At 34.8% G+C, this 27,462-nt stretch overlaps 1 protein-coding gene across 1 annotated transcript in view; it reads right to left on the minus strand.

Moving 5' to 3' along the window:
• NBEA (neurobeachin) overlaps positions 1–27,462 on the minus strand; it is a 371,654-nt gene that overhangs the window by 141,009 nt on the left and 203,183 nt on the right. Inside the window, exons 34-37 of the mRNA XM_072398659.1 lie at positions 26,707–26,834; positions 16,456–16,517; positions 5,683–5,747; positions 3,711–3,819 (exon numbers count right to left, since the gene is read on the minus strand). Of these exons, the coding sequence (XP_072254760.1) occupies positions 3,711–3,819; positions 5,683–5,747; positions 16,456–16,517; positions 26,707–26,834 (364 nt within the window). The remainder of the gene's footprint in view (positions 1–3,710; positions 3,820–5,682; positions 5,748–16,455; positions 16,518–26,706; positions 26,835–27,462) is intronic.

Raw genomic sequence — 27,462 nt, forward strand, 5'->3', positions numbered from 1 at the left:
TGTATGATTCAGTAAACAAACATTAAGTTGTGCAAAGCTATCCCCTAAGTTAATAAAAATAAATCTTAACGTTTATCCTTAACTCTTAAAAGAGAAAAAAACCCTCCCAATCTAATGTCTTCGATTTGATCTTTTCTTGTAAGTCAACGAGCACAAGGACTGGTACATCAAACTGCAGGCTTAAGAGAACTGTCTGGAAGAGATAAGAACCTCATCAAGTCTTGGGATGGCTTGTGCTCTGCAGCTGGAGGGCACCTTTATAGAAACTCTGACACAGTTCTATATTTCATTTTGTCTATTCAATCCAATCTGCTTCATGTCAACCTCACAATGCAAAGCTACACATTAGGGGACACACACGTTCTAGAGCTATTAAAGGTACACTGCAGTGAAAATTGAAAATGAATCCTAGTAATGCAAACCCAGAACACTGCTGACCTGTTAGGAGATTCATTTTAGCACTCAGGCATGGCTGTGGTATGCCAATTCTCTCCAATGCATTTTTATCTAGAATTTGGTTATATGGAAACAGTAAGTGTAAAGAAGTAATTGTAAAGTATTATTTTCTGTTTTCTTAATGCATGATAGAGAAACCAAAAAAAAACAAAAAAAACTCAAAAGAAAGTACAACCTAATGATGTCTGTGTGAAAACATACCAACTGGTTGGATTGTATATCCAGGTGTCTGTCCTTGACATTGGTATGTGAGTTGATCAGCATAATTAATCTTTTTGGTGGAGTCCTCTGGTGTTAAATAATGGTCATTTAGCTGGGATGTAGGGGCTTCTTGTATCTCCTTCTAGTTCCTAAAGTCCCTAAACTTGATTAACAATTTTTCTCCTTTGGAAAGCCATAAAGAACCATTTAAAGGATTACTGGCATGTACTATAATACAGTAATATACATGGTCATTGTGCATTGCTTATTTCCTGGCAGTGAGTAGCTGTAAAAAGTTAGTTTTATCTGGGATAAAGCACCATATGTGTTCTGTCTGCAAGCCTCTTTCGGTTCACCTAGCCACCTTAGCTCTCAAGTCACAAGCAAAGTTTATGTGTTTTCAATTTCCAAATTAAGTGCGTTTCCTCGGTCCTCTTTCACATCACAACATGATAACTCCATGTCTGTTCTTCTCATGTAATGAAAACTACTGACAAGTATCTAGCATCTGTGAGCCCGGTAACCCTCTTACTAAATGCTAAAGTCGGGGTGCGAGTTTATATTAGTTCACAGATCGGTAACATTTTCTTCTTAGCTCAGCCAAAAATCTTTAAACAAGTTAGGGAAAAGACTTATGATGGCTTAAGAGTTTTGTCTGAGGTCTTCACATCTTTCCCAAAAATAAAGATTTTCTCAAAAAAGGTCTATCCAAACCAACTTTAGTACTCACTTAGAAAAGATTCCTCAACAAGTAGGGGGCTGCTTACTTCAAATGGAGACCTTCTGCTGTGCTGGGCCATACTTACCAACAGATCACTGAAACGCAGTTCATTTCATGGCCACCATAGCAAGTTAAAAATCCTAAAAATGGAATCTCTAGTGGAAGGGCAACTCAGATGAATAAAGTGTAATCTTTGCATTTTTAGTTCAAGCAAAAGCCACCTGGCAGCATCCCTGGAAGTACTTTACCCAGAGAAGATTAGATATTTGACTTTTGATGATTCATTGACCTGAGGCCAGATGGCTCACGAGCACTAAGGATCTGCTGGCTGCCAGAATAAAGATGTCTCTTGAATACAGCTGCTACCCTTACTAGAATTCTTAAGATGAGAAAAATTGAGGTAAGTTTAAAAGTTACACTGCAACACAGATGCCACTTGCTCTCTGAACTGAAATAGAAATACAGTGTAGTTCGTAGTCCTGAGAATTGATCATCGTCATTAAAACATTCTTTCTCAAAATATATTTGGAGATTCCTAAATGGACTTCAAACTTGCAGCAATTTTAATTGCAGCACTAATGAGTCAGCTGAATTCAATTCTTTACTTGTAGAGTTAGCACCAGTGTCATTTAGAAACAAAATACCTAGTCTACCATTTAAGGCTATTCTACCATGTCCTCACATTGCATACTGACTGAGCAAAACCCCAGTGAATATTCCTGTGATGTGCTTCCAGCATAGGAAACTCAAATCTTGGTCTGGCATTTGGGAAAAGAATCAGTGGGAGAACAGATACAGCCCAAGCCCTCCCAAGGAGCCAGGGACTACAGCCTGCAGTCTATATTTAACCATGACATAGGAAGTTAAAAAACTAGGAAGTCATAGTGGGAACTCAGAGCCAGCTCCTCTCCTAAAGTAGAACCAAACCCCTATGATAAAAATTTGTAAATCAGGCAGGTGGCTACAGCAGAAAGACAGGTGATGTCCCTGCAAAAACTATTGTTAACTGCTTGATTGCTGTCCAGCTGTCAAATTTCTTGATTGACAGTGTTTGTTGCCAGTAATCGGGAGTTACTTCATACCGATCCCTTCAATCAAGAGGGCGGAAGATTGGGATATGAAATGAAAAAAGGGAGCAGTGTCTCAGAGGTTAACACTCTGGCCTTTGCAGCGCTAGGTCCCAGGTTCAAATCTCAGCCAGGACACTATTTGAATGGAGTTTGCAGGTTCTCCCTGTGTTCCTCCCACATTCCAAAAACATGCAGGTTAATTGGCTTCCCCTCAAAATTGTTTGTAATAAAGACGTATGACTATGGTAGGGACATTAGATTGTGAGCCCCTTTGAGGCACAGCTAGTGACATGACTTTGTATGTTTTTGTATGTACTAATAATAATAATAATAATAATAATAATAAAGAGAGAAGATGGTGGCACCCACGGAACAGCCCTGAATAGGGACAAGTGAGGACCATTGGATTTAGTTCCGCTTTAATATCCATCCCCATGAAAGGCAAGTGTATAGAGGCAATCCCCATATTGGTGTAAATATAGATAAAAATGGAAAAATTTGTCTTCCTCAATTTGATGAGGAAGAAATGATAGGGATAGACTGCCACAATAAGGCATGTAAACAAAAAATCAACATTTTATGGCCAGGTTGCTCCTCTCCCAAAGGCTAAATACATCAACACACAAAAACTCTTTGACTTTAATATTCTGTGGGAATTGTCTAAAGATCTTAGTAGAATTAAAGCTACAGAAAACCTTTACATAAATAGTTCCTAGGTATATCCTCATATTTTTCCAGTACAACCCCTGGTAATTCAGTTTAAAAACTTAACATAAATACCTCTAAGATGCTAATCAGTGGCAGTGCAATTCATTATATGAACAATACTTTAATAGTAAATCCAAATAATTTGTTCGAAGTTCTATGGCTCCTAAGACAAAGGTTAGACAATCTGGAAAAATGTAAACTTATCTGACAATATCAAGGAGATTTAAAAAGGATGTAAAGTTTTTTTTTGTCATAAATCAGTTGGGTTCTGCACTATAACAGCACATTATGACATTTCTTTTTTATGAAGAAATTGCTCCAAGCTGCAAATATGTTCATACATTTCAGACAGGGAAGTAAATAATAAACTAGTTCCTTGCCATTAACCAAATGCTTGCCATTAACCAAAGCTTTTCAAAATGGCCTGAGCTGAATTAAAGGCATGTTCTTCTTGCTAAAATACGAATAAAAAAGGCCCCAGTGTATGAAGTTACAAGGGAGGTGATGACGGATTGAAAACAGAAAGTCGGGACTTTATCAACAAAGCTGCTTACCTCAAACTCTGCGTGTTTGTGTACATCCTCTGCTCGCTGTCTGTTCAGAATGAACTCTGCTTCATTTGCAACGCGCACTATGTGATCCTTCATGGCATGGCACAACAGTCTTTAGGAATAAATTTGGAAACAACATTAGACTGCGGTGCAACAAATGAGGAAATCTGATGTGTTATAAAAATGTTTTGGATAGAAAAAAACTTTTATATACAAATATAGCTGACTCGTTTCACCATGAGCTGCTAGGTACTTCCAGTGTGCCTGACAGCTCAAATTTTCAAGACAAGAAAAAATTGTAGTCTATTAGATTGATTTAAAAAAATTCAAACTAAAAACAAAACATATATAAGGGTAACAGGAGTATTTTCAAATATAAAACATTTTTGGCAATAATTTTCTGCATGTGTTGCTCAAATTAAAATAGTATAAAGTATTTCTGCTTTCTTGCATTTTAAGTCTCCATTGTGTTTTCAAAAATCAAAACAATAACATTTTAAAAAATGTAATCAGAGAAGATTAATTTCTGCATTCTGTTTTTCCCACGCTCCATTTGCTTTCAATGACTTCGATTTGTAAATACATTTTTGTCTGTAAAATCAGGCGTTTAAATTTGGGATCCGATGATCATATTATGGACATTATATGCAGTTTTACATCTCATTAACCTTGCTTTGTTTTAATTATAGCAGTCCTTTTGTTGTAAAATTTTGAACTACCTAGCTTATAATTTAAGGCTGTCCTTGGGAACACTTTAATTTAACCGCCCATTCATCAACTGTTTATGTCCCGTTAATTGTTGACAACTGCACAATTACATACCCTGGCTTTGATTGATGAACTGCATTCACTAGAGCAGTAGCCAAGAAGAATAAATATTTATAACAATTTATGCTCTTCAGATTCCTATCACAATTACCAGAAGGTTTTTGAGCACACTAGTGTGGATGCCTTGAGGCCTTACACTTGAAAATGCTCTCACTCTCTAATTCCACTGTTTATTTGTACCATCAAATACAAGACATAGCATTGATCACAGAGGGTTTTCTTTAGAGAAACTATAGGAAATCACAGCTTGTCTGGTTTTGTCTTTTACTTCTAACATGTTTTAGAAGAATGACAACTCGGTGCTGCACCCTAATTTAATAAGACAAAAAAACAACAACTCATAATTGCTATTACCTAAACCAAGATAATAAAAACAACATTTAATATTGCCAAGTTTTGTTCTGCTCTTTAAAATAACTCCAGGCAAATTGGTGTGTGAATAAAGGTGGTAATGCATAGAACCAATGGCAGGTTGTTGCTGCTATTTGGGCCTCCACTGGATAGATTCCTCACTGTGTGCTCCATTACTAATCCTTTACTAAGAATATCCAACTATCCATATTATCTATTTTTGAACAGTAAACATTTTATATTTAAGAGATTCTGTAAAGCAGTAAATTCTGTGAATAAGCCTGACCAAAAATAAAAAAGCATATTTCTACAAGAATTTTTTAACATTTTCCAGCTAGGCACTGAATCGTACATTAAAGGTACAAATGTAATGTCTCTGAAAATCTTTGTGCTCATAATTCCTGTTTACCTAATACAAAGCTAAAGTTCATAGGATAAGTGATTGAGGTGGTACCTTGGACAGCACCAAGTCTTTCAACCACAACATTATTCTCCATGCACTCCTGATTACACTGATGTATGAGTGTGGCAAGTAAAGCTGTGCAGATGGAACAGCAGATGGATCTGCAGATTGGTTTCCCCAGATTCTCAGTGTGAAACCACCCTACAGGGCTGAAATGGTGCTAAGGTAGAGACCTTCCATGGCTTTGTATACAATGTGTATAGTTGCAGTACTGAAACCAAGGAGCCAAAACTGAAAACATGGTGCTAGCATTGTTAGAGCATGATTTAACTAGGCAGCAATGTAAAACAAATCTAGACATTTTCTGATGAACAAGACAGAAAAAAGACTTGCCTTCCTTCATTGATGAGTTCAATAAATGCCAATCCTGCATTCTTCTGAATCGAGTTTTGCCATTCCTGAAGATAAGAGGTTTAATCATTAAAAAAATGTTATTTTTTTTCAAAACATACAAAAGTATACAAAATATTGTTTAACATATCAATATTTTTATAAAAAAAAAAAGATCAGTGATATAGGTAGGGGACAAACTAACACTGCCAGATATGCTGGGAAATAGTTCACATGGTTAAAAGTGTTCAAGCATCCCCAGAAGTGTAATAATTTGCCCATAACTCTGTTATTTGTAATTAATAAAATATGGAATATGGAGAGAAAAAATATAATTTATCAGTAAATACATTTCATCCTGAGAGTGGTATTTTAACATACTAGACAAATAAGCACATATTACATTGCTTACTTGTTTATTAATGCTCATTTAAAAGGATTTAAAAAAAAAACATTGGTCAAACACCTAAAAAATACGCCAAAGCTAATTTTCGATACTTTAAATATTTACAGTGTTGGCTTTACTTTCTCCTTCTAGTATGGTATTATATAGTATAGTATAGTATGGTAATATATTTATATTCCTATTTCTTTTTTGGTTCCTCCTACTTATATTTTTACTAGTTTTACTGAATAATCATCATTCATTTCCTAAACTTTTTTGGGACAATGGGGTCCTTGTTACTTGTCTTTGCTCCTTTTTTATGCCTCAATTAATTGAGGATACTTATTCCATAAAAAAAATTGTGTTAGGTAGGCAACCAGCAAATTCAGGTTTGGGTGTCTTGAGCTATCCAAACAATGAGCAATATTTTCAATTAGACAAAAAAATCAATTAACCAGTACATTTACTACAATGTATTATTACTTGCTATTTTTACTACTGCATATTTGAGCAGAATGTCAAATGAAAACTGATCAGGCATGATTTTGTTTATTGGTAAGTATTTGATTTACCAAGGAAAATAAAAACAACTTTTTATTTACATTGATATTTCCATTAAATATCCAAGAAAAACTGATCATTAATATCAATCAAAATAACATTAGGAACAATAACATTCTAACTCCAACAAATAATTAAAGAGGAGCTATAGATTTGCAATCAGGCAGGTCTATTTTTGCAGCAAGGCCAGACAAAGTCACTTCTCCACCTCCCTGATCGCCATCTTTTTATTTTGAGCCTGGCCAATCAAGATGGCAAAAGATTGGAATCTGGAAGAACTATGGCCACAAATTGTAACTAGCACAGCCAATTTTAAATAATAAAATATATACATTTTAATAACAGCTAAGGTAAGTAAAGGAGGTCAGAACTGATGTAAATAAAATATATCAACACTTTTCTTACAATGCAGTTATGAATAAATTGTGTTAGCAGGTTTTGATTTTACAAGAGCTGTCAAGTTAAACAATGGTGCCCAACACAAGAAAAATGCAAACACAAGCAAAAAAAAATAAAGAAAAAAAGAACAACATAACGATGGAATGAGAATTATATGCTTACATTTATACATTATTTGGTATATTTTTTCTGTCTTGAAAATATTTTTTCTGCCTCCTAAATCCTAGAGTGCCCCATCAATTGTAGCTGTATTCTGTAGGTCATGGTTCATGAATAAACTTGGACCACATTTAATTTATGTCCTTAGGCCATATTATACCACAGGGAGTGGTAATCAGTTTTTTCTGTAGATTTTCTAACACAGTATATGTAAGCAATTTCATGGCTCTTACTGACCTGTCTAGCAGCAGTTGAAGGATACAATGGAGGTCACAGAAGAGACAGGCACTGACCACTGACATCTTCCTATCAGCATTTCTAGGCAGAAGCCTACTCTCTTATAGTCACACTGTAGAATGCTACTTCACCACATTCATCTAAATCTTTGTGTGAATATTCACTTTAATTATCCAATCATAAGAACAGAAATGTTCTTTTCCTATGGTTGGAAAAGTAAATGCTGACTGGTCCATTAGGTTCTGTATGCTGCATTTTTGTATGGTTGTTTGTTTGGTTCATGGTTGTATGGTTTGTTCATACAACATCCTGTTTTATTTCACAACAACCAATTCTTCTCCTCCCAATTCTGCAACAGCAGGTTAGAACATGGGATGACATTGACTTGTAGGAGGAATACACAGCTCTTATATTACACACGTCACATAGATAATGGAAAACGTTTTAGATGTTTGTGCTTTGACTATAGCTTTGTCTACATTGTGTAAGGGTTTTTACCTCGTACAACAAAATCCAACTTGAAAAGAATAAAACTGTACAGGTACTCCCCGTGTTAAGGACATCCAACATACAAACAACTCCTAAATACGAACAAGGCTTCCCTGCTTGCTCTTATGCAGGAAGGAGGCTTTAATGACCAAGACAAACTCTGCAGTTTTTTCCTTTTGCATATCAAGGCACAGCTTGCTCCAGAAGTTAATGAATGTCTAGGCTCCATAAAGTTTTTTTTTTGCTTTGTTTGTGATTAGCTCACAGTGAGGATTTTATACAATAACTGACACCACACTGCAAATTCAACTTAAGAACAAACCTACAGTCCCTATCTTGTATGTAACCCGGGGACTACCTGTAAATAAGCCCAAAATGAGAGATGAATGTGTTAAAATTGTGAGACCTATATGTATGATTTTACTTGATTTTAGATATTCTTCTAGTGCAATCATTAATTTATTGTATATTCTAATGAAAAATGTCTAACTATTCCTTATTTATCCTTGATAGTTTTTGATAAACAGAGCTGGTGCACGAAAATTAAAACATTACAAAATTTTTTTGGTGCCATTTGTAGTCTGTTAACAATTCACCACATATTTTTACTGGGATACGCAGAGTGTTTTTTCTAAGTGTAAGGGAATATTTGAGATGACATTTAAAAGCCAGAATAATTCACACATTTAATTATCAATTGTATTTAGGTATAAACATCTTCACTTAGTACTTCGTTTTAATAAATAATACAACACATAGAAGGGATTTGCTATAGTAACACAAGGGGTTAAAACAATGGAACGGACAAAACCTGGAAGCAATTACAGAGAACTCTAGTATCTGAAAGAAGACAGGGACTTATATATATGTTTTTACTAATTTTTTTTTTTTTTTTTTTTTTTTTTTTTTTTTAGCGAACTAAGATCTGCTAGTCATCAAAAATAGGGTAACAATGAAAGAAATTTCTACCTGACTTGTTTTGACCTAAATGACAATGTCACAGGCACTATGCAGGCTGAGCAGAACATGGTTTGCCCAAGAATAACACACATTTACTGAATTAAAGAATGACTCCACCTGTTATACAAATGACTTTACAGTATTTAAATAAAAATTGAAATACAAGTCACTAAATAACCCAGCTAGCTAAGTATACAGAATGAAGGGGTATGAAATAAGGAATGTGCAGCAAAATGAAAAGGATACAGTAACATAAAATAAGGAATGTAAGGCAGTGTGAAATAGAAAATGTACAGCACAATGTAGAGAATGAGTCAGCGTGGAATACTGAATGCTAAGAATTAAATAAACAATGAGCTGTTTGCTAAAATATCTGATTATCAGTGGCTACAAAATGGGCACTATTAGCCCTGAAAATGTGCCTGTGGGGGTCATTTGAGGCTAATGGGTTTTCTCAATGTACTTTTCTTTTTCTAAGAAAACTAGAAAAAGAAAAGTACGGTACTCTTTTTGTAATACCCATGTTATTGTATGAGACTTATACGAACACGTGATGGAGATGCATAGCAAAGAATGTGACAGGAGGATGGAGCTCTACCCACAGTAAAGATCTTGCTGGATCCAATGGCAAAGAATTGACTATAAACCAGATAGGAGGCCATAGAAATGGGGTTGAGTTTAGTACAACTTCAGATTTTTCTGGACGACATTCATTTTATTTTACAAATCAACACATGGAATTTATAAGTGGGGAAAAAAGAAGAAAAAAAATATGACTACCTAATGCTTTCCGATCTTTGCTGGTGGATTCTTTTGCACATCACTTGGATGGCACTTTTTTAAATAAAAATATCACACTTTTTGAACTGAATGAAGTGATGCTAACAGAGGAAATTACGGGTGATGTCCAAATCAATGATTCTGTGCCCTAATACAAACTTCTGAAACACTGAAAGCAGATTTTTCATTTACCTTGAGCTCCACAGGGAACAGAAGTACTGATTGTGGGCCATGCAGAATCTAAGAAGGATGTCCATATGAAATGAATTATCTATGACATGTACCTTCAGACACTTGTAATTTGATAGTTCATGTAAATTTAGACCATACCTTGAAATAGGGGCCTCTGGCAACAGCACATTTATTCAGGAGCCCAGATAAGGAGGAAAAGAAAATCTAACATTTTTGCTAATCTACAGTCGTTAACATGGAATTTCCATCGTAAAGGGCATAAAAGTATCTAATTTGCTGTAGCAAATGAAAGAAAAACAAACGTGGCATTTCCTCTTCCTCCCTGAACATATACAGTAACCTAATTCCTCTAGTTATAATCCAGGGGAAAAAAATTGGTTAAATGTGTCCAAGCACTGACTTCCGTGTCTGTTCTAAGACATGGTAACTCCAGTGTAAGCAAACAAATTTAGTGTCATATGCTTTTTGTCAGGGGAAGAGGCCCGAGCCGATGAACAAATGAGCTGTTCAACAATAGTCTTTCGTAGGAGAGATATTAGTCATCAGCATCAAAGTATTCAGTTAACCTTACTTGTACGTGATGAAAAGTCAGACATGTTATTCCTCTGTAGCTACCAATTACATATCCTCGTGGTAGTAAATCACTGAAAAAATAATTCCACCCAAGACTATTAACAGCTTGTATGGAGAATGTATTGGAAATCTTGTGGGTGAGGTTCTACCTGGAGAGCCCCTATTGATTATCTTATGCCATAAATTACTACCAGCACTCATCCCACCATTATCAACTTCTGCTCTTCAGGTTTATTCACCCAGATATTGGCACTGTTGTTTCAATGGGGAATCCTAAATACTAATTTCAGTACAGACAGACAGAGAATGTAGTCTATAAAACAAAAGATTAAGGTAACGAGTTTTATTTCTGGGGGCTGCTAATATTTTAAAATCAGTTTATTTTTTAGGGCAAAATAGGAGGTTTTAATGAAAAGCCCACCTTCTCAGCTACTTATATTTACCAAACCCAAACATTACAATATATACCAAACTCGAACTTTTCAATTTTTCTGCCAAAGCTTTGAGTTAAGAGCTTCTTTTTTAACTCATGAAAATGTTTTAATCAACCCAGCGCCTCATTATTATTATTCATTATATTTTTACACCGATTCAACAACCAAAAAGAATGTTTTCCTATATTTCCTTTTGTATCCCCAGCACACCAACTGAAATCTTCGCACTTTAGAGGCAGCATTTAAACTAGTTATTGAAAAAAATAGAGATAAAGAGTGATTGACAGCATACCTGCTGATCTAAATAGAAACCTCTGTTTTGGGATAACAACATGAATGACAGTGATAGAACTATTGATCCTGAACATCTGGTATATATTCCTTATATATTCTCCTACAAACATCTAAGGCTTACCCACTCCTTCTGAAACTTCTTCCCTATGTCTCAATCCTGCTGTTTTTTGTTTTGATAATTGGCAAGTCAACTTTAGACTTAATATGTTTATGGACTATTTATAGTATACTGGAGAACATCTAGTTTTTTTGCACCTTAAAGAAGCAACAAACTTTTTAAATGGGTACTCATCAAATTAATTAATATAAAGATGTTCACTCTATTGCAGAGTAAAAAAAAAAAAGCTAAACTAAACAAAGCTAAACTAAACCAAGAATAGTTACTGTAACTCATGGCATGATGTATATATTAAAAGACACATGATTAGGAAAAAGGCAGTTTTTAAAAAGAATGTCAGACTTATTAATTTAGACTGAAAGTAAAACAGTGTTGGCAGGAGAACTTTATCTGGAGATCATCACCGGTAAATATTTTGTGAGTCTACTTCATTTTAATGCCTAAGTGAATCCCTTTCTCAAACAAATCAACATTCTGTCACTGATTATCCAAATCCAAGCTCCAATCTTCATCTGGGCCTTGATCCACATTCAAGACTCTACCGTCCATGCTATGCTGAATCTTGGATTTGATCAAATACCTCCCGTGCCTGCAACCGTGTCTTGGAAATATATCAGAGACGTGGGCTGCTGAGAGTTTATTTATAGACTACCTAGGATGGAATACTCCTAATAAACTTGTATGGCATTTATTATGTGTGACCCTTACAATTTTAATTTTTGTATAGGGTTTAAATAGTTATATAGGCATTTTAAATTAAACTTACATGCCTGAAGATCACTATGATATCTTAAGACTTTGTATTAAATATATCCTCCTGCACAGAACATTTTCCTGTATCTTTGAATACTTAACTTCTGATGGCCATGACCATGTAAGCCCAACCAACTTTAATCACCTCCATTTTTTGGCATCTTTAGAAAACATAGATACACCTGACGGTTCCAATAATAATTTACTCTCTACTTTTGGTAAAATCATGCAGTCGCATATCAAAAAGTTTCTAATACAACACCATTCCATGTTGTAGTTTGTGCTATCTACTGTATTACGTTACACTTTTTGGTTTTCCATGTTGAATTTAAAACCTAAAAATCCCATGATTATGCCATAACAGAGTGAATAGGCTTTTACGCATATATAATATTATTCCTAGCATTTTTGTAAAAGTTCTGGGCTCAAAGTCAATTGGAATAAATTAGTTCTTTTGCCTTCAAATTCCCCTACTTTCACTTTTGTCCCACAGCTGTTAACTTCATATACGTAGGCATTGTGATTAGCAATTGCCCCCCTTACAAGCTATTCATGTTAGCATTACCCATCTGTTAAAATACAGAAGTTAAACTTTTGGCCTGGGATAGATTCCTTCTATATGCAGCAGACAGAATCAATCTAATTAAATATGTTTTCCAAGGGTTTTTTTAAATTTTGTAAATGTTTTTACCCAAAATTCGTCCAACGTTTATCCGAAATATAATAATTTTTCACATCGAATTTAATTCAAAAATTGTAAATATTTGTGTTCATCCTAATCATTCAAGTATGCACAAGCACAGATCCTATTTAATGTTTACATTTTCCCACACCTAAATTGCTATTCAACGTGAACACAGCTTTTCACTAACGTAAATGACCAGGCTCTGTTTCTTTAGTAAAATATTTTCTGAACGTCTCTTATTTGCAGGCTAGCAAATCCTGAATTATTTCCAAAGGATTGGGGGACTCCTGAAGACATTTGATAACTAGTCAATTTCTCAAGGCAAACAACACTGCCTTGGTGCAGCCAAACTAGGTATATACACAAAATGTTTTACAATTTCCAATACGTTTCCCTAAAAACCCCAAACTACTCTACAATAGGAGAAGCAAAATAAGTAGAACAGGTACTGACCAACGCACATGTCTGCAGTGAAAGATATCATTAGATTGATGTTAAAACTAAATGTGACTACACTTTTAAAAAAACTGGAGAGCAAGAAATGTTGTGGGTTTTAGGAGAATTCCAATTCCTATTTCAAAATAATTCCAATCTAAATGGCTAAAATTCCAAATCATCAAGTACGCTCCCTTTCATGACAAGGCATATTTCAAGGACAGCCCTTATGAATATTTTTCAATATCTTCTACAAATTTCTGTTCCCATGTTTTTAAGTGAAAGCTTTCATGCCCATTTTAATAGGATTCTGTATGTAACAGGAGACATGTTTTGCAGACTGTAACCTTTTACCCTTGCATAAACAGCAAGCAGAAGTGTCAAATAACGGTGTTTCATTTGTGTATCTATAAGCAGCTAGATATCTGATCTAACAGAGAGAAACAGATTTGGAAAATAAATGTGATGGACGCTTTCTTGTGCCTTCAAAACATGTAATATGGAGAGCTATTAAGCCAGAATGGTACATAAGGTTTTGCTAAATGTTGTTAGGAGGAGAGCAGTGATGGGGCTTAAATTTCTCACTCTTTCCTTCAATCAATATGAGAGGCAAAGTTTCATCTCTGGGGCCACTAATGGCAGGAATTGCTGGAGCCAGCAAATGAGTAATGCTAGACCTTTGATTAGATGATGAGGCCATCAAGAACCTCATGTTACACTGAGCTTTAGTCTCGTGAACTCCAGCAAAAACCAAAAGGTGAAGGAAGCAATGTAGTCTTTTCTTTGCTAGTTCTTCAACAAAAGCAAGACGAGCATGATATGATGTTCTGAGGCCACAATGAATCTTGTGGACTTTGTCTTGAGTGAGGGAGTCTCCCATTTGGTGACAATTTTTGCAAGCTGACCTTCAGGAAATAGTTTGAAGTTAGAACCCCATGGAGGATTCCTGCCAAGGAAAGATTATTCTAAAACGTCTTGCTGACCAATATTCATCCCAGCCAGGAACAGGCTAATAACTTCCTTATGGGCCAGCCAGACGAAATGGAAGAACGTAGGCACGAAAACAGCAGGTAAGTCGAGATTGCAGCACTTCAATCAGCTGTATGTTGTAAATGACCCTAATCTGTTTCAGACATCAAATCTCAGTAGTACAAAGCTTTTACACTGTAATGACTTTAAACTTCAAAGCAAAGAATGCAAAAGGAAAAAAGTGCATATTTATTATTAATTTAAGTGGTACTTATGATTATAAATTATGATGCATTCAATAATCTGTTTGCTTCTAATCATATTTTTATTTTTATATTTTCAAATAAATATTTTAGTACTTTATTTTAAAAGGTATAACAATTTTTAGGCACTTTATTGCAGTTACCTCTATTGTTTAAAAAATAGGACTGCAATACCTTAGATTTTTGGTAACTCAGCCCTTATTACATTAGGCAAATATTTGATGCCAGACCAGTTAACAACTGGGAAAATGCATGTGAAAATGGGGAGAACATGCAAACTGCTGGAATGGTCACCTGCTACTGTTGGGTTAACTGAATACAGGTATCCGCGTGCGGTTATGTTTAGCTGCCAAAAATACTGGCACATACTACCAGGGCACTACTGGTAGTATGTGCCAGTATTTTTTTTACCAGGATAAATGATTTATAAAAGCAGCGGGAAGGAATGCCATTCTACACTACAACAGGCAGACACAGACAGGTGATGTAATAAAGCTCCTATAGATGAATATAGATGAAAAGAAGGAACAGAACCTACTTTTAGGCGTTTTTTCAGCCAGCATTTTTTTTGTTTGAAACAATTTGTCAAACCAATTATCCATTAAACAGATAATCTGCTGAACCTTAACTGACCATATCTTTTTTTGAAGCCCTTTTAGCTGTAGGAAGGAGAAAAAGATAGGCTGTTTATAATATGATAGCTACAGACAGGTGTTGATTTTCTTTCCAACATAAGTGCTGCTGAGAGCATTTTATCAGCTGTTCAAAATGTAAGTGAACCTCCCTTCAAAAAATAAAAAATCACCAAACCTAAAAAGGCAAATGTATCAGCCTATATACCACCCCCTCTCACTGCAGTGAATTATTTTAGGTTCTTTAATTTTTATGTGTAGAAGAAGAAATAGTCTAATTTTCCATTGTTTTGATACTGAATCCCCAAATGGTGAAGGGATCCATAATCACCTCTAGTGTAGTGATTTGTTATTAGATCATACAAGACCCAAGTCTTGTGATCCCATATGTAGGGTAGCATTGTGACTCGGGCAGTGAGTTTGTCTGCTGGCTCCCATCAAACAAATGGCCATACAATATGTTCGGAACATTTAAATTTAGGCTTCCCTAAGGGATATTTAGCACTTTTGGAATACATTGGTGCTATATAGATGCACGATGACGGGAATAATAACAATTAGGAAAATATAACAATAATAATGTCTTTTTCAAAGCCTAAGGCTACATACACAGGTTAGATGATTCTTGTCCGATAAATCGTCAGGGCTAGTATCAGACGAGCATCTGACGTGTACAGCACTTGTCCGACATCGTTCATGGATATGTCCTGGCGGATCCACGAGTGACCAGGGATCGTTATACAAGTGAAGGGGAGAGGGCACAGCGGGGTGCCTCTCCGTCCTCCCCCCTACACAGAGCAGAATGGCAAAACGGCGCTGTATGAACAGCGCTCATTCATCCCTTTTTCAGTTTTTTGTAGTCCTTTCACAATCCTTTCCAACGACAAATATTGAACGTGTGTACGTAGCGGTGGTCACACCTATCAGTAATAGCAAGACAATGCGACCATTTCAAGCATCACTTACCACATTGGGAAGCACAGAAGAGCAGCTTTAAAAGCTTCCATGGAAGCAATGTTTATCACAAATCATTGTTACCAAAAGCCAATGATTTTCTTTCATTACAAAGATCAGAAAAATATTGCCCTTGCATTCACCCCTAATATTAATCTATCAAAAAGGCAAATAAGCATTGTAGGTCAAGGCAGTACATCATTCTTTATGGCCATCTAATTCTCCTATTGACTTTAGGAAAGGAAGGTGACATATATAAAAAAAAAATCATCATAAACCATATCCTGTATTATTACAGTAGCTAGAGAGCTTACCACTTGAACGCTGTTATATGTGATTTGCTACCATCACACTATAACAAAATTCTTTAAGTACGGAACACCAGACTTAGTAAGAAATAATATGAAGGACAATAAATAAAATAAATCCTGTATTTAAAATAATAAATAATAATAAAAAATTGTCAGTACAAATAAGCAGTTATTCAATTTAAATAGGACATACCTGAGAGCAAAGCAACATGACCAGTTCTACCACTGAGGTACTAGACTTCATACATACAAGTCCTAGGACAGAAACAGAAAAATGTGCTAAGTTTGCAAGCACTAAGAGCGTACATATACCAGTTATTGACATAATATAGAAAAAATATCATTAGGTTAGCATGAAAACATTGTTGTATATTCTAATAAACTAAAGAGATTCTAATAAACTAAAGAAAAAAAAAGCTGGCAGGAGTGAAAATAGCAACAAAATGTTTTGCTCTCCATGCAATGATGAGCTGCATACAAAAAACACATCTTTGACAATAGAAAAAATAAAAATATATTATGGTGGCTGTTTCTCTGACACAAACATTTAAGCACATTGCAGGCAATGAGAACTATAAAATTATGTATACACACGCAAGAATCAGGCTAAAAAGCATTTAGACAGGTTTAAATGACAGTTTAGCTTTGTACAGACACTCATAACATTCACAGGATAAAGACATGAACTGGTGATTCCTACATGTTAGACACAACTACACATTCATTTAAAGTTTCTATTGCTACTATCAGAAGTAACTTCTTTACAATTCAAATTGTAAACTAGCTTGGTATCTAAATGATGGTTTACCTAAGCCTGTAGAGTCAAAAGTCAGTCCAAAATTTCAAAAACAAATTCCTATACTGGTATAATGTCTATTAAATGAATATATATTAGGGTTATTATTATATATATATTAGGGTTTTCAATCTACATGGGCAGACCCTAAATCTCCTAAACTTTGCTCTATACCTTCATGGCATCACTGTTTTGCCAGATTAGAGAATTTTTTCTAAATAAAGATAAACAAAGCATATTTTTCCTGATATGGCTTTTTATACATTAACAGGTGATGTTATTAAATGATCACACTGAAATGCAGAACCGCCTGATTCCATTTACAGTTTTCATTCTTGTGAAATGTGCATAGGGACTGAAAACAGATGTTATTACTTACATATATGAAGTAATCTCATGAAAAACAATTTGACTAGATAAATAGCACTGCTTTTACAATATATGCAATATTTTAAACATTGAATGTTTCTATAAATCCTGATGCCCTACCCAGTATTTTTGGTTGTAAACACAACCTGCAATCAATACAGGACAATAACACATACGTAAAATTCACAGGAATAGTTTTCTTTACTGTAGATCATATGATCGGTTATTCAACTGTTCTGTTCAATGTTTTTTCGGCAACGAGGAGTGGAGAGAAAGATTACTATGATTTCTATAACATTTCTATGCATTATAATTGCTTGTTTATTGAAGGAATGTTGTTTTTTAAAGACTCAGGAATACATTTTTGATGTGCTTTATTATGATAGTGATGGGCATTATAGGATCCATAGTCAATTGTGTAGTTAGAACCTCCCGGGGTGGCCTCTTTTTGACCTGTGGTAAACCGCAGAAATTTAGTGCACACTCAACCGCGCTCCCAACTTTTTCTATTTAACCTAATGGATAGGGTATCATTTTGTGCACAGTTTGCAGGCAGTTGCATATGTACTGCAGTGGGATGGCAGCACAGATCTTGGAAGTGAAATCATGCTTTTGACCATGAAGTTGCTTTTTCTTCTCTGGAGAAAGAACTGCACTGCCATTACAAACTTAAAGGCTATGCATGCAAACTCATTGGGCTTGATTTATTAAAGCTCTCCAAGGCTGGAGAGGATAACACTTTCATTAATAAAGCTGGGTGTTCCAGCAAACCTGAAATGCATTTGGTTTAGGACTGAAAACATTTGCTAACAAATAGCAAATGGCTTTTAAGAAATCCATTCCAGGTTTGCTGGATCACCCAGGTACACTGATGAAAGTGAATCCTCTCCAGCCATGAAGAACTTTAATAAATCAGACCTATTGACTTTTAGTGGGGTTTGCTACCCCTGGGTGCCTAGCAGCAGTTTGTTATGAGCTTTGGAGCAGATAACTGCACAGTTTTAGACTAAAAGTTTGAAATGGCTCTATGCATTTAACTAAATAGAGAAACCTTTTATAAGTACTAGGTATATATTGTGTTCTAAAGTTATTTTCATGGTTAAATATATTGTCAGATAGTTGTCAGATAATCACTGAAAACAAAATGACTGCGGTGGACAACATCTAGATTAATTCCAATTGCTTTCAAAAGTATAAAATACGCGACTCCTTCAGGTTTATGTGTACGGCCAAGAAAGTTTGCTTTTAGGGGCAAGGCACTGTTCTTGAGACTTGTTTACTGTTAACTTATTGTGTTCATTTTGAAATTCTTACCAAATGGTATAGAGTAAAAGTAGTGTAAATACAGAGAAAACATGATGCATTTCAAAAGAAACACAAATGAAGGGCACTTGTCCTCTAGTTTAATCTATTTAATAACATATATTGCATTATGTAAAAAAAAAAATATTATAGTTCACAATTTCTTCTTTAGAACTATTACACAGTAAACCAGCAGGTTTGAAGATATCATTCTTTGCAGTCAAGCTTTGAATTTCAATATATGTTCAGATAATTCTCTCCAGTTAAAGATACTTCTAGGTGAAGTAATGAAAACTTCTTTTACATACTCCAGTTGCTTTCATTTATGTATTGCGGTCTTTTAAGTTAGAAGAAATCATCCTTCTGCTAAGAGTTGCAGGTGGCTGTTTATAAATGTTTAAATACAATCCAAAATATTTACATGTGCCTATAGCATGGAAATATTCAGAAAATGTTGTATGATTGTTACTGCCAGTTTATGGGCTCATCAAGCGTGATTTATTGGCATTTGCAGAATAGAAGATGACATCAGTGGGGTAAGTCAGGAGAAATGCAATTTCTGAAACCTCTCAAATTGGCATTTTCTCTTTAATTTTTGTATGCATTATAAAACTTGACAAGTTTACTTTATATTGTATGTTTTTGTAACATATGGAAACACATTGTAAGAGTGATGTTTCCCTATACAACAGGCGAGGAGGAGAAATACAGGGAATGGGTAGAAAGTACAACTCACCATCATAAACCACTCTATGCAATTTAAAAGAAATGCAAATAGAAACATTTAGGTAATAGCAACCGTATTTCATAGTATTCCAGGTCAATAAAAGATGAGTGCAGATTTTGGCTAAAATGGGTTAGTGTACTTTGTATATTTAAAAAGAAAACTCCTAGTCTTTTGCTATAGAAAAACTGTTTAGAACATATGAGGAATTTGTATACATTGGTATAATTATGGTATGATTATTACAAAATACATACAAACCATGCAACAACATCAATCTAGGAATACCATAAAAGAAATGATGGCATTTTATGGTAAAAATAAGGCCCATGCCTAGAGGTTTTAGAAAGGAAAGCATGATTGTTTGAGTACCAGTTCATTAGTAAAAAAAATAAATTAAATAAATAAATATATATATATATATACGCAATTGAATTGAATTTTAGAAGAATCTAGGATTACAATGGGGTGATTTGCATTACTACTTCAAAGGGTGCAACTCAATGGGGTATCTCACTGAAATGACAACTGATGGACACTTTGGTGTGCATTACAGAAGGATACTAGGCTAGATGTCATTTAACAGCAGTATCTGCCAAGCCCAAATATCTATAGATTGAATTTGGGGGATGAAAAAGAAAATCGTTTAACAAGTTGGATCATCAAGTTGGATTTATTAGGCTGTTTATCGGGAAAAAAGAGTAAAAGAAAAATGCTAAATATAATAAATTAACAATAAAAAATACATTACTATCATTAACAATACAATACAATAATTTAGGTGTAATTAATTTAATTGCGAATAATATCTGAAACTGGGATATGTACTAACTGAAAATGAAATTTCTTATATTTATGTTAAATCAATAGATCATGTAATGCATACATAATACATAATAATGTACAACTATGGAAAAAACATTACACATCATTCACCAGCTTTAAAAGTCTATTGTAGCTAGTCACCAGGAGACATTTAAAGTAATATTAGAGTCCCCATAACCTTGGATTTTAGTACCTAAACTGGGAGAACAGAGGGCTTGACCCCAGTAAGTCAAGGAAAATTGATGTATGGAGTGTAATTATGTTTAAAGGATTTTATGTCTTTTGGTTTTCTTATTTTATTTGGAACATGTTAATTATCGACTCCTTCCGGTTTAGTGTTGTCAGGCAAAAAAAAAAATGTTTTTACATGTTACTTTAAAGTAAGAGCTTCCACAGTTACCATGTACTTCCTGTCCCGTTAAATACAAAAAGGAACATAAACTGAATGTAACCTTTCTATTCCAGTGGGGGCTGCCATACAATTTTTGAGTCCCCCCTGGCGTTGAAGTTGAAGAGGGTTAAAAAAAAAAAAAAGTTCCCTATGAAATAGGAGCAAGGTTTTGATCTGTTTTATTTTTATTGCTCCAATATGTGTCGAAGTCTAGCAGGATACCACAGCCATTCCGTCTGGTCTTTATCAAGGTCTGTCTACATTTTACTCAATGTGATTTCCCCATTGCATCCAGCAAAAATGCTTCTCACAAATGGAATCAATTGGGATGCAAACACAGAAAGTTAAATTGTAATGTTTTGTTTGCTTGGATTCATTTAGAAAAAGAAACTTTAAAATTGGCCTAATTTGTGGAGCCTGCACGCTTACACTGAAAGAGGTAACTGAAAAAGAAAATTGTTTCATAGTGTGCGCATACAGACACACATCTGTAGGCATTCTCACACGCACCAAACATACACACACATTTATTTCAACATACAAGTTTATACTGCACACATGCTTGGAGATTTCTTCAGATCAGGTCACCACCTGCAAATACAAACCTTCCTCCCTAGACTGGTAAGCACCCGCAACCCCACACCGTTACCCAACTAACCACTGGTAAGGCAACCAACAGCTGGCAGGTTTCAGTAACCCAAAGCCTTTCCTGCCAAGCATGCTGGACCGTATTTATAACCTGCTATACTACCCATCAACTAACAAGAACCTGATCTGTGAATTGCATGGTGATGGTATAACAAATACAGATCAACAGATGCACCCAGGCACCAAATGCTAGGAAAAAAAGAAAGAAAATTTACAACTACAAATGACATACACATCTCTACTTGGATAAGGAAAGTCTTCAAACATGTCCCGATGGGATACTTGAAAATTGCATTTTTTTTACATTATAGCATACTTATTAGCATTAAATTTTCATATCTGCTAATTTTTTTGCTAAATGTGTGCCTAACGTTTATCGACTCAGAAGTTGAATAAAAGTACACAGCTTCTGTAAGAAGTTACTAAATAAGTATCGGTCCTCAGAAAACCAGACTGGGGTCATTTTACTGTGGCACAGATATTTGATAAGCTTTGCCGATTGATTGAATTATATTTTTTAATTATAATATTTTTTCTACATGTATTGAAATATTTTTTTCTACATGTAATATTTTTTCTACATGTAATGAAGAACCAGTTAGGGTTAATGATCGGCTTTAAGTTACGTAGATTTTATATTTGATGGAATAAGTGTAAAAATAGTTATTAAATGTTCTGAAATGTTTGGTGCCAAAACTCCTATATATACACCCATCGGATATACATAGCAATGCAAAGCAAACAGCAATTGGTAATTTACAAAGTAAATATAAATTCTATAAACTAAAATCTTATAGACTGGGGTGAGTTTTGAACTTTACTTCTGCACATTATTTGTTCTTTGTTTTTGTCCCCTTAGTATTCTTATTCAAACTTTCCAATCAAAACGTAATAACTGTGGACACGCAAAAATAGTGTGTGCCTACATACAGTATCCAGTAGCCAGTCAGACTACCATTACATGCACAGTGAAAACATTTAAATTTATAGGAGGTGCATAGTAAGCGTGCTTATCACTTAGCCAGCTTGCTGCCTGCAGTAGAACACCATAATGTTTAGTGTGATTGTATAGTTTAACCAATAGATGCCAACACCAAAATTAATGGTAGGTCAGGGTAACAGGTTTCAAGGGCCAAGTGTGCACCCGACACCCTAAATTCAAACAACTGACAGCTCAGGACACTATTTAGGAACCCAACCTGACTGTGTTATTACTGTGACAACAAACTATAATGATCACTTTTTATGACAACCGATGCTGTGTCCGTTCTGTGTTTATAACGAATGTAGTGTATGTAGAATGTCTATATTTGAAGGTGAATATAGCGATTGTAATACAGTTGGTAATATATACATATTTAGGGTATATATGACAAAAAAATATTTTTTTAATGTCCTGAAAAAAAATATACAACAGTTGCATATACAAGTCAAAAAAAATTAAGAAAGATTTTTAAATTCTTACAAATCACACAGGCAGTAACAACCTACTAACACACTTAAAACATAAAAAAATTATTCATTATTATTTTTAATAATATTAAACCGTATTTATTTAGTCCCAACATATTACGCAGCGCTGTACATTAAATAGGGGTTGCAAATGACAGACACAGACAGTCGCCAGATATATATTATTTTAGGTACATGACTTTTAATACTTAGCCATGTTGGTATAAAATGCTCAGACATTTTGTGACTCTCTAAATCTTGATAAAGGTTTTAAAGGCATTTATGCTAAATATAAAATTGTAATTAACACTTAGCAGATGGTGGTGACTGTGCTTCAGTTGTCCTGTGCTACATAGCTTTGTACACAATTTAGAATACTTCCAGGTGTGTTCAAGCATTTTGCACTGGATCAACATTTATCAAAATAGGAGACATTTATGGATATGGCCCAGAACCCTATTTTGAAAAAATTCCTTATATGTAGTGGAAGAAAAAAAAAACCAATTTTCAATAAAGTAGCAAAACAATATAGAAGAGAGAGAGAGAGAGAGAGAGAGAGAGAGAGAGAAGCAGTAACACAAATGTACTAGTGATGTGTAGAGAGAGAGAGAGAGAGAGAGAGAGAGAGAGAGAGAGAGAGAGAGAGAAATATTGGGCTGCATTGGAATAACTTAAATGTATCACCTGGGAAGAACTCCTAAAAAAAAGGGGAAAATCAATAAATAAAAGGGAAATAACTCCTAAATTGTAAGCTCTTCGGGACAGGGTCTTCTCTTCTCTTGTGTCACTCTCTGTATTTGTCATTTGCAACCCCGATTTAATATACAGCGCTGCGTAATATGCTGGCGCTATATATACCCTGTTTTATAATATTAATTATAATGTATTGTAGACAATCTAGGCGAGAAACATATATACACATATTACACACCAGATAATACTAAATAGCCCAGTTATTACATTTTTTTTGACAGGATAATTTCTGATGACATAAATACTTTAAACTGTTTATTATTTTAACTTAAGGGGTCAAACCAGTGTATTAAATGTGACTATGATCTACTTTTTATTTATTTTTAGATTTCTATTTTTTTAATTACATGGCTGCACAGAAAACATGTAAAGGAATGTAGTTTATAATGATTAATTGTGAATATTTACCTCATCCACAGACTCTAAAAGAAAGAAAGCAAACATTGTGTTTAGGGGTAACAGTGGTAGGTCCCGTGGATTTGCTGCTAAAGCATTGCAACTAAGCTTTTTATTCTAGCTGGCCACATGCTAACTCTGAGCCATGAAAACAATCTCAGACCAGCTCACATTCTAATGTTGTCAAAAAATTCCATTACTAAAATGTGAACAATTGACTCTATTACCATTTTATGTCCAGCAACTTAGATCTTTGTCAATCTACTGTTGTCATTAAAAGTGTAAATCTTTCCAAGTACCATCTGGAAAAAATTCTGATGGTACTTCGCAAAAATCAGGAATACACTAGAACTAATATATTATTGTGCTACTAGGTATACACAATGTTCCCTGCATTAAAAAAAATACAAAATAGAAATAACTATTAAATGGTATTTGATTGTAAATATAAACGATTTTATATATACATATGACCTATGTAATAAAAGCCCCAAGTTGGATTTATATGAAAAAGGAGCAGTGTATACAAATGTCTAGAGTGGCTTTCATCAACGACTGTGATATTTATTGTAAAGGTGGTGTATATATTCAGAAGTTGTTTACAACTGAAATATTGCGATATAGGGTAAACTATTTAATATCTAGGTGGATAGACCAAAGAATTATATGCAAAATGTAAAATTTTAGAAAATAAATGTAATGCATTACTTGAAAAATCTAACATTCTCTTGATTAATGTAAACCCTCGGGTAAATCCATTACCAAAACATTCAAAATTTCCATCTTTGTTAACTGCTGGCAAGGCGTTTTCTACACGTCCTATTCTTTCATTTTAATTCTTTAGCATGTTTTACTCAGATTGAGGAGATAGAGGCTGTTTCCTATGCAGCGGATTCTAACTGTAATCACATAAGAAAAACGTGTCTAACATTTTTGCCGAGTGGAGTAATGCCGATGACTTTCACTAAACTCACACAGCCTTTTTAGCACATTAAACTTCACAGTATATAAAAATAGAACAGTGAATATCACATGAATGCAGACACATATGTATGAGCACACCCTAATATTTCAACCTGAGCTTCAACTAAATGACATTTTTTAGATTCCTGATTGTCATGCCACCCTGTCAAAAATCCCTTATTTAGCGGGGATGAAAAGCAGAAGGGCTGACCCACTGACAAATTACATGTAGAATAAGTGTTTTATGCTGTAATACGTCTTTCTTGTGGACATAATAAGATAGGTGCTTAGGGAAGGGACTGGTATTTGCAATAAAAAATAACGACACTTATGCATAAATCACAGCTTACTGCTCTGCCTAAGCTTGGAAATTCTTCAGCAAGGGGAAAAGTTAACCTCAATACTGGAATTTATGTACTTAAGGAAGGAAGTACGCCATGCTCTACATTTTCCAAAAAGTATAGGACGTGAAGACATGAATGTAAGATGAAAACTTCCATACATATAACAAATACAGAATAATAAAGCAGCAAAGCATATATTTAGAGGGAACCTGAACTGAGAAAGTATGAAGCCTGTCAATGCTGTCCACCCTTTTGTAAATTCTAGTTCCCTGGCGGTTATTCTAATCTCATGACTTTAGAACTTCGAGCTGCTGACCCAGAACAAGCAAAGTACATATTCTCACCACACCCCAATTTGGAAACCCACAGGAGTGTGTGATCTGTAATGAATAATGTTATCATTGCATGCAACAATAACAGAAAATGTCATCACAGTGTAATAAAGGTGGACTTGTCTATAAAATGTATGGTGTGCTCATGGCAAATTCAAATTACCCAGAAAAAGGATGAGGTTTTGGAGCCCTGAATTTATACCCACTTTACCAATATGCATCCCTGTTCAGGATTAGCTATATAATATATATATATATATATACATATATATATATATATATATATATTATTTTTTTTTTATTAGATATAACAGGAGGACATCAGCGGCAGCCTCCATATTGCTCTGGACTGGTTTCATTAGCTAAGTTTTACTTATTTTGTGTTTACCATCAGAAACGAATGAATCAGGTTGATAATATAAAACTCACACTTTACATTTATTCATACTTTTTTATTATTTTTCAAAGAGTCTACTACTATTATGTGTTTTTTAATATTTACATGACTTTACCTGCGAATCCCAACATTACCTAAAGTTTTCACGAGACAGCCATCTGAAGCTGCCATCCATGCTGCTTTTCACACTTGAGTGCATGTGCTCTAGGGTGGCCGATGGTGAACTTGTATATTGCTACAAGCTGCAATCTTTTGTTGCTTCTTAAAAAACATGGTCAAAAAACAGTCCTACAAGGTTTCTTTAAAGGACATGTAAGAACCACATGGAAAATCATATTTTATATAGATATATATATATATATACACACACACACACTCTCTCTCTTACAGTACATATGCACATAACTTACATATTTGCACAGATACATACGCACACACCATATTCTACTACACAGTAACACCATTTTTTTCCTAATTTTGTTTTGAATGAATGTGAAGAGATCTGCACAAGCTGGGCCTGGAACAGGAATGATTCAGATGCTTATATGGTATATTCACTGCTAGGGTTCACACAACTATGAAGAAGAAGTGCTGCCACCTCCCTCGTGGTATAGAAGATAAAAATGTACATTAACATTCAGAGAAATAAAATGTAAACTCCTGCTGAACCAATTGTTTATTAAAGCCGTATAAAGATCTCTAAAAAAAAAAATAAAAAATAATTAGTATCAGTTTACAGTCTTGCCATTTACCTTCAATTAGCAGCTCTTGTCCATGGCTACCAAGGAGTGTCCGAGACAGGAATGGGGCAAAATCAACAAAGATTTCTCGCAGGAGGGGAGCAACCTTCTCTAATGCTCGCTCTAATTTGGCAGTGATACTGTAGACAACAAAAAGAAACAAAAAGGAGTTAAAGTCACCTGAGATGTTTACTTCTTTTTGTGTGTGCATGTGTAGTGTCGCATCTGTCCTGTTTATGTAGTTTATGTAGTAAATTAGTTTAGCCAGTTCTAATTTTGCTGTAAGGATTAGGATAGGGAGGTAAGTAAATCCAGGTCAGTTTTTTTTTGCTGTGAGATTCCAATGGGGAGATTTACCATTATTTATCAGTTGTTCCTCTATGATGTATGGTGAATGAAAATTCAAAAAGGACAAATGAGACACTCTTGTGAGGGACATACAGTTAAGCATGAACTCTTAGGCAGAAATCTAGAACTTGAGCTCTCATATTGTACTGAAATTAGCACTTTATGATTCAATCTGCCTGCAGTGGACCTGACCTTCAAACTTTCTAAGAGACCAACCCCAAACTTACAATTACTTACGCTTTTAACACCTCCCCTTTCAAGCTGATATCTCGATTTTTCATATCTACAGACAAAAATCAGCTAAATATTCTCATGGACTGGAACTGGGCTCCACAGCAGACGTATCTCAACACTTGTGCAATAAAGCTGGAACATGATCACTACACGAGAGCCAATACTGCTGATGAGAATATGCCAGAG

This window comes from Pyxicephalus adspersus, chromosome 1, assembly GCF_032062135.1.
Source record: "Pyxicephalus adspersus chromosome 1, UCB_Pads_2.0, whole genome shotgun sequence".
Lineage (NCBI taxonomy): Eukaryota > Metazoa > Chordata > Amphibia > Anura > Pyxicephalidae > Pyxicephalus > Pyxicephalus adspersus.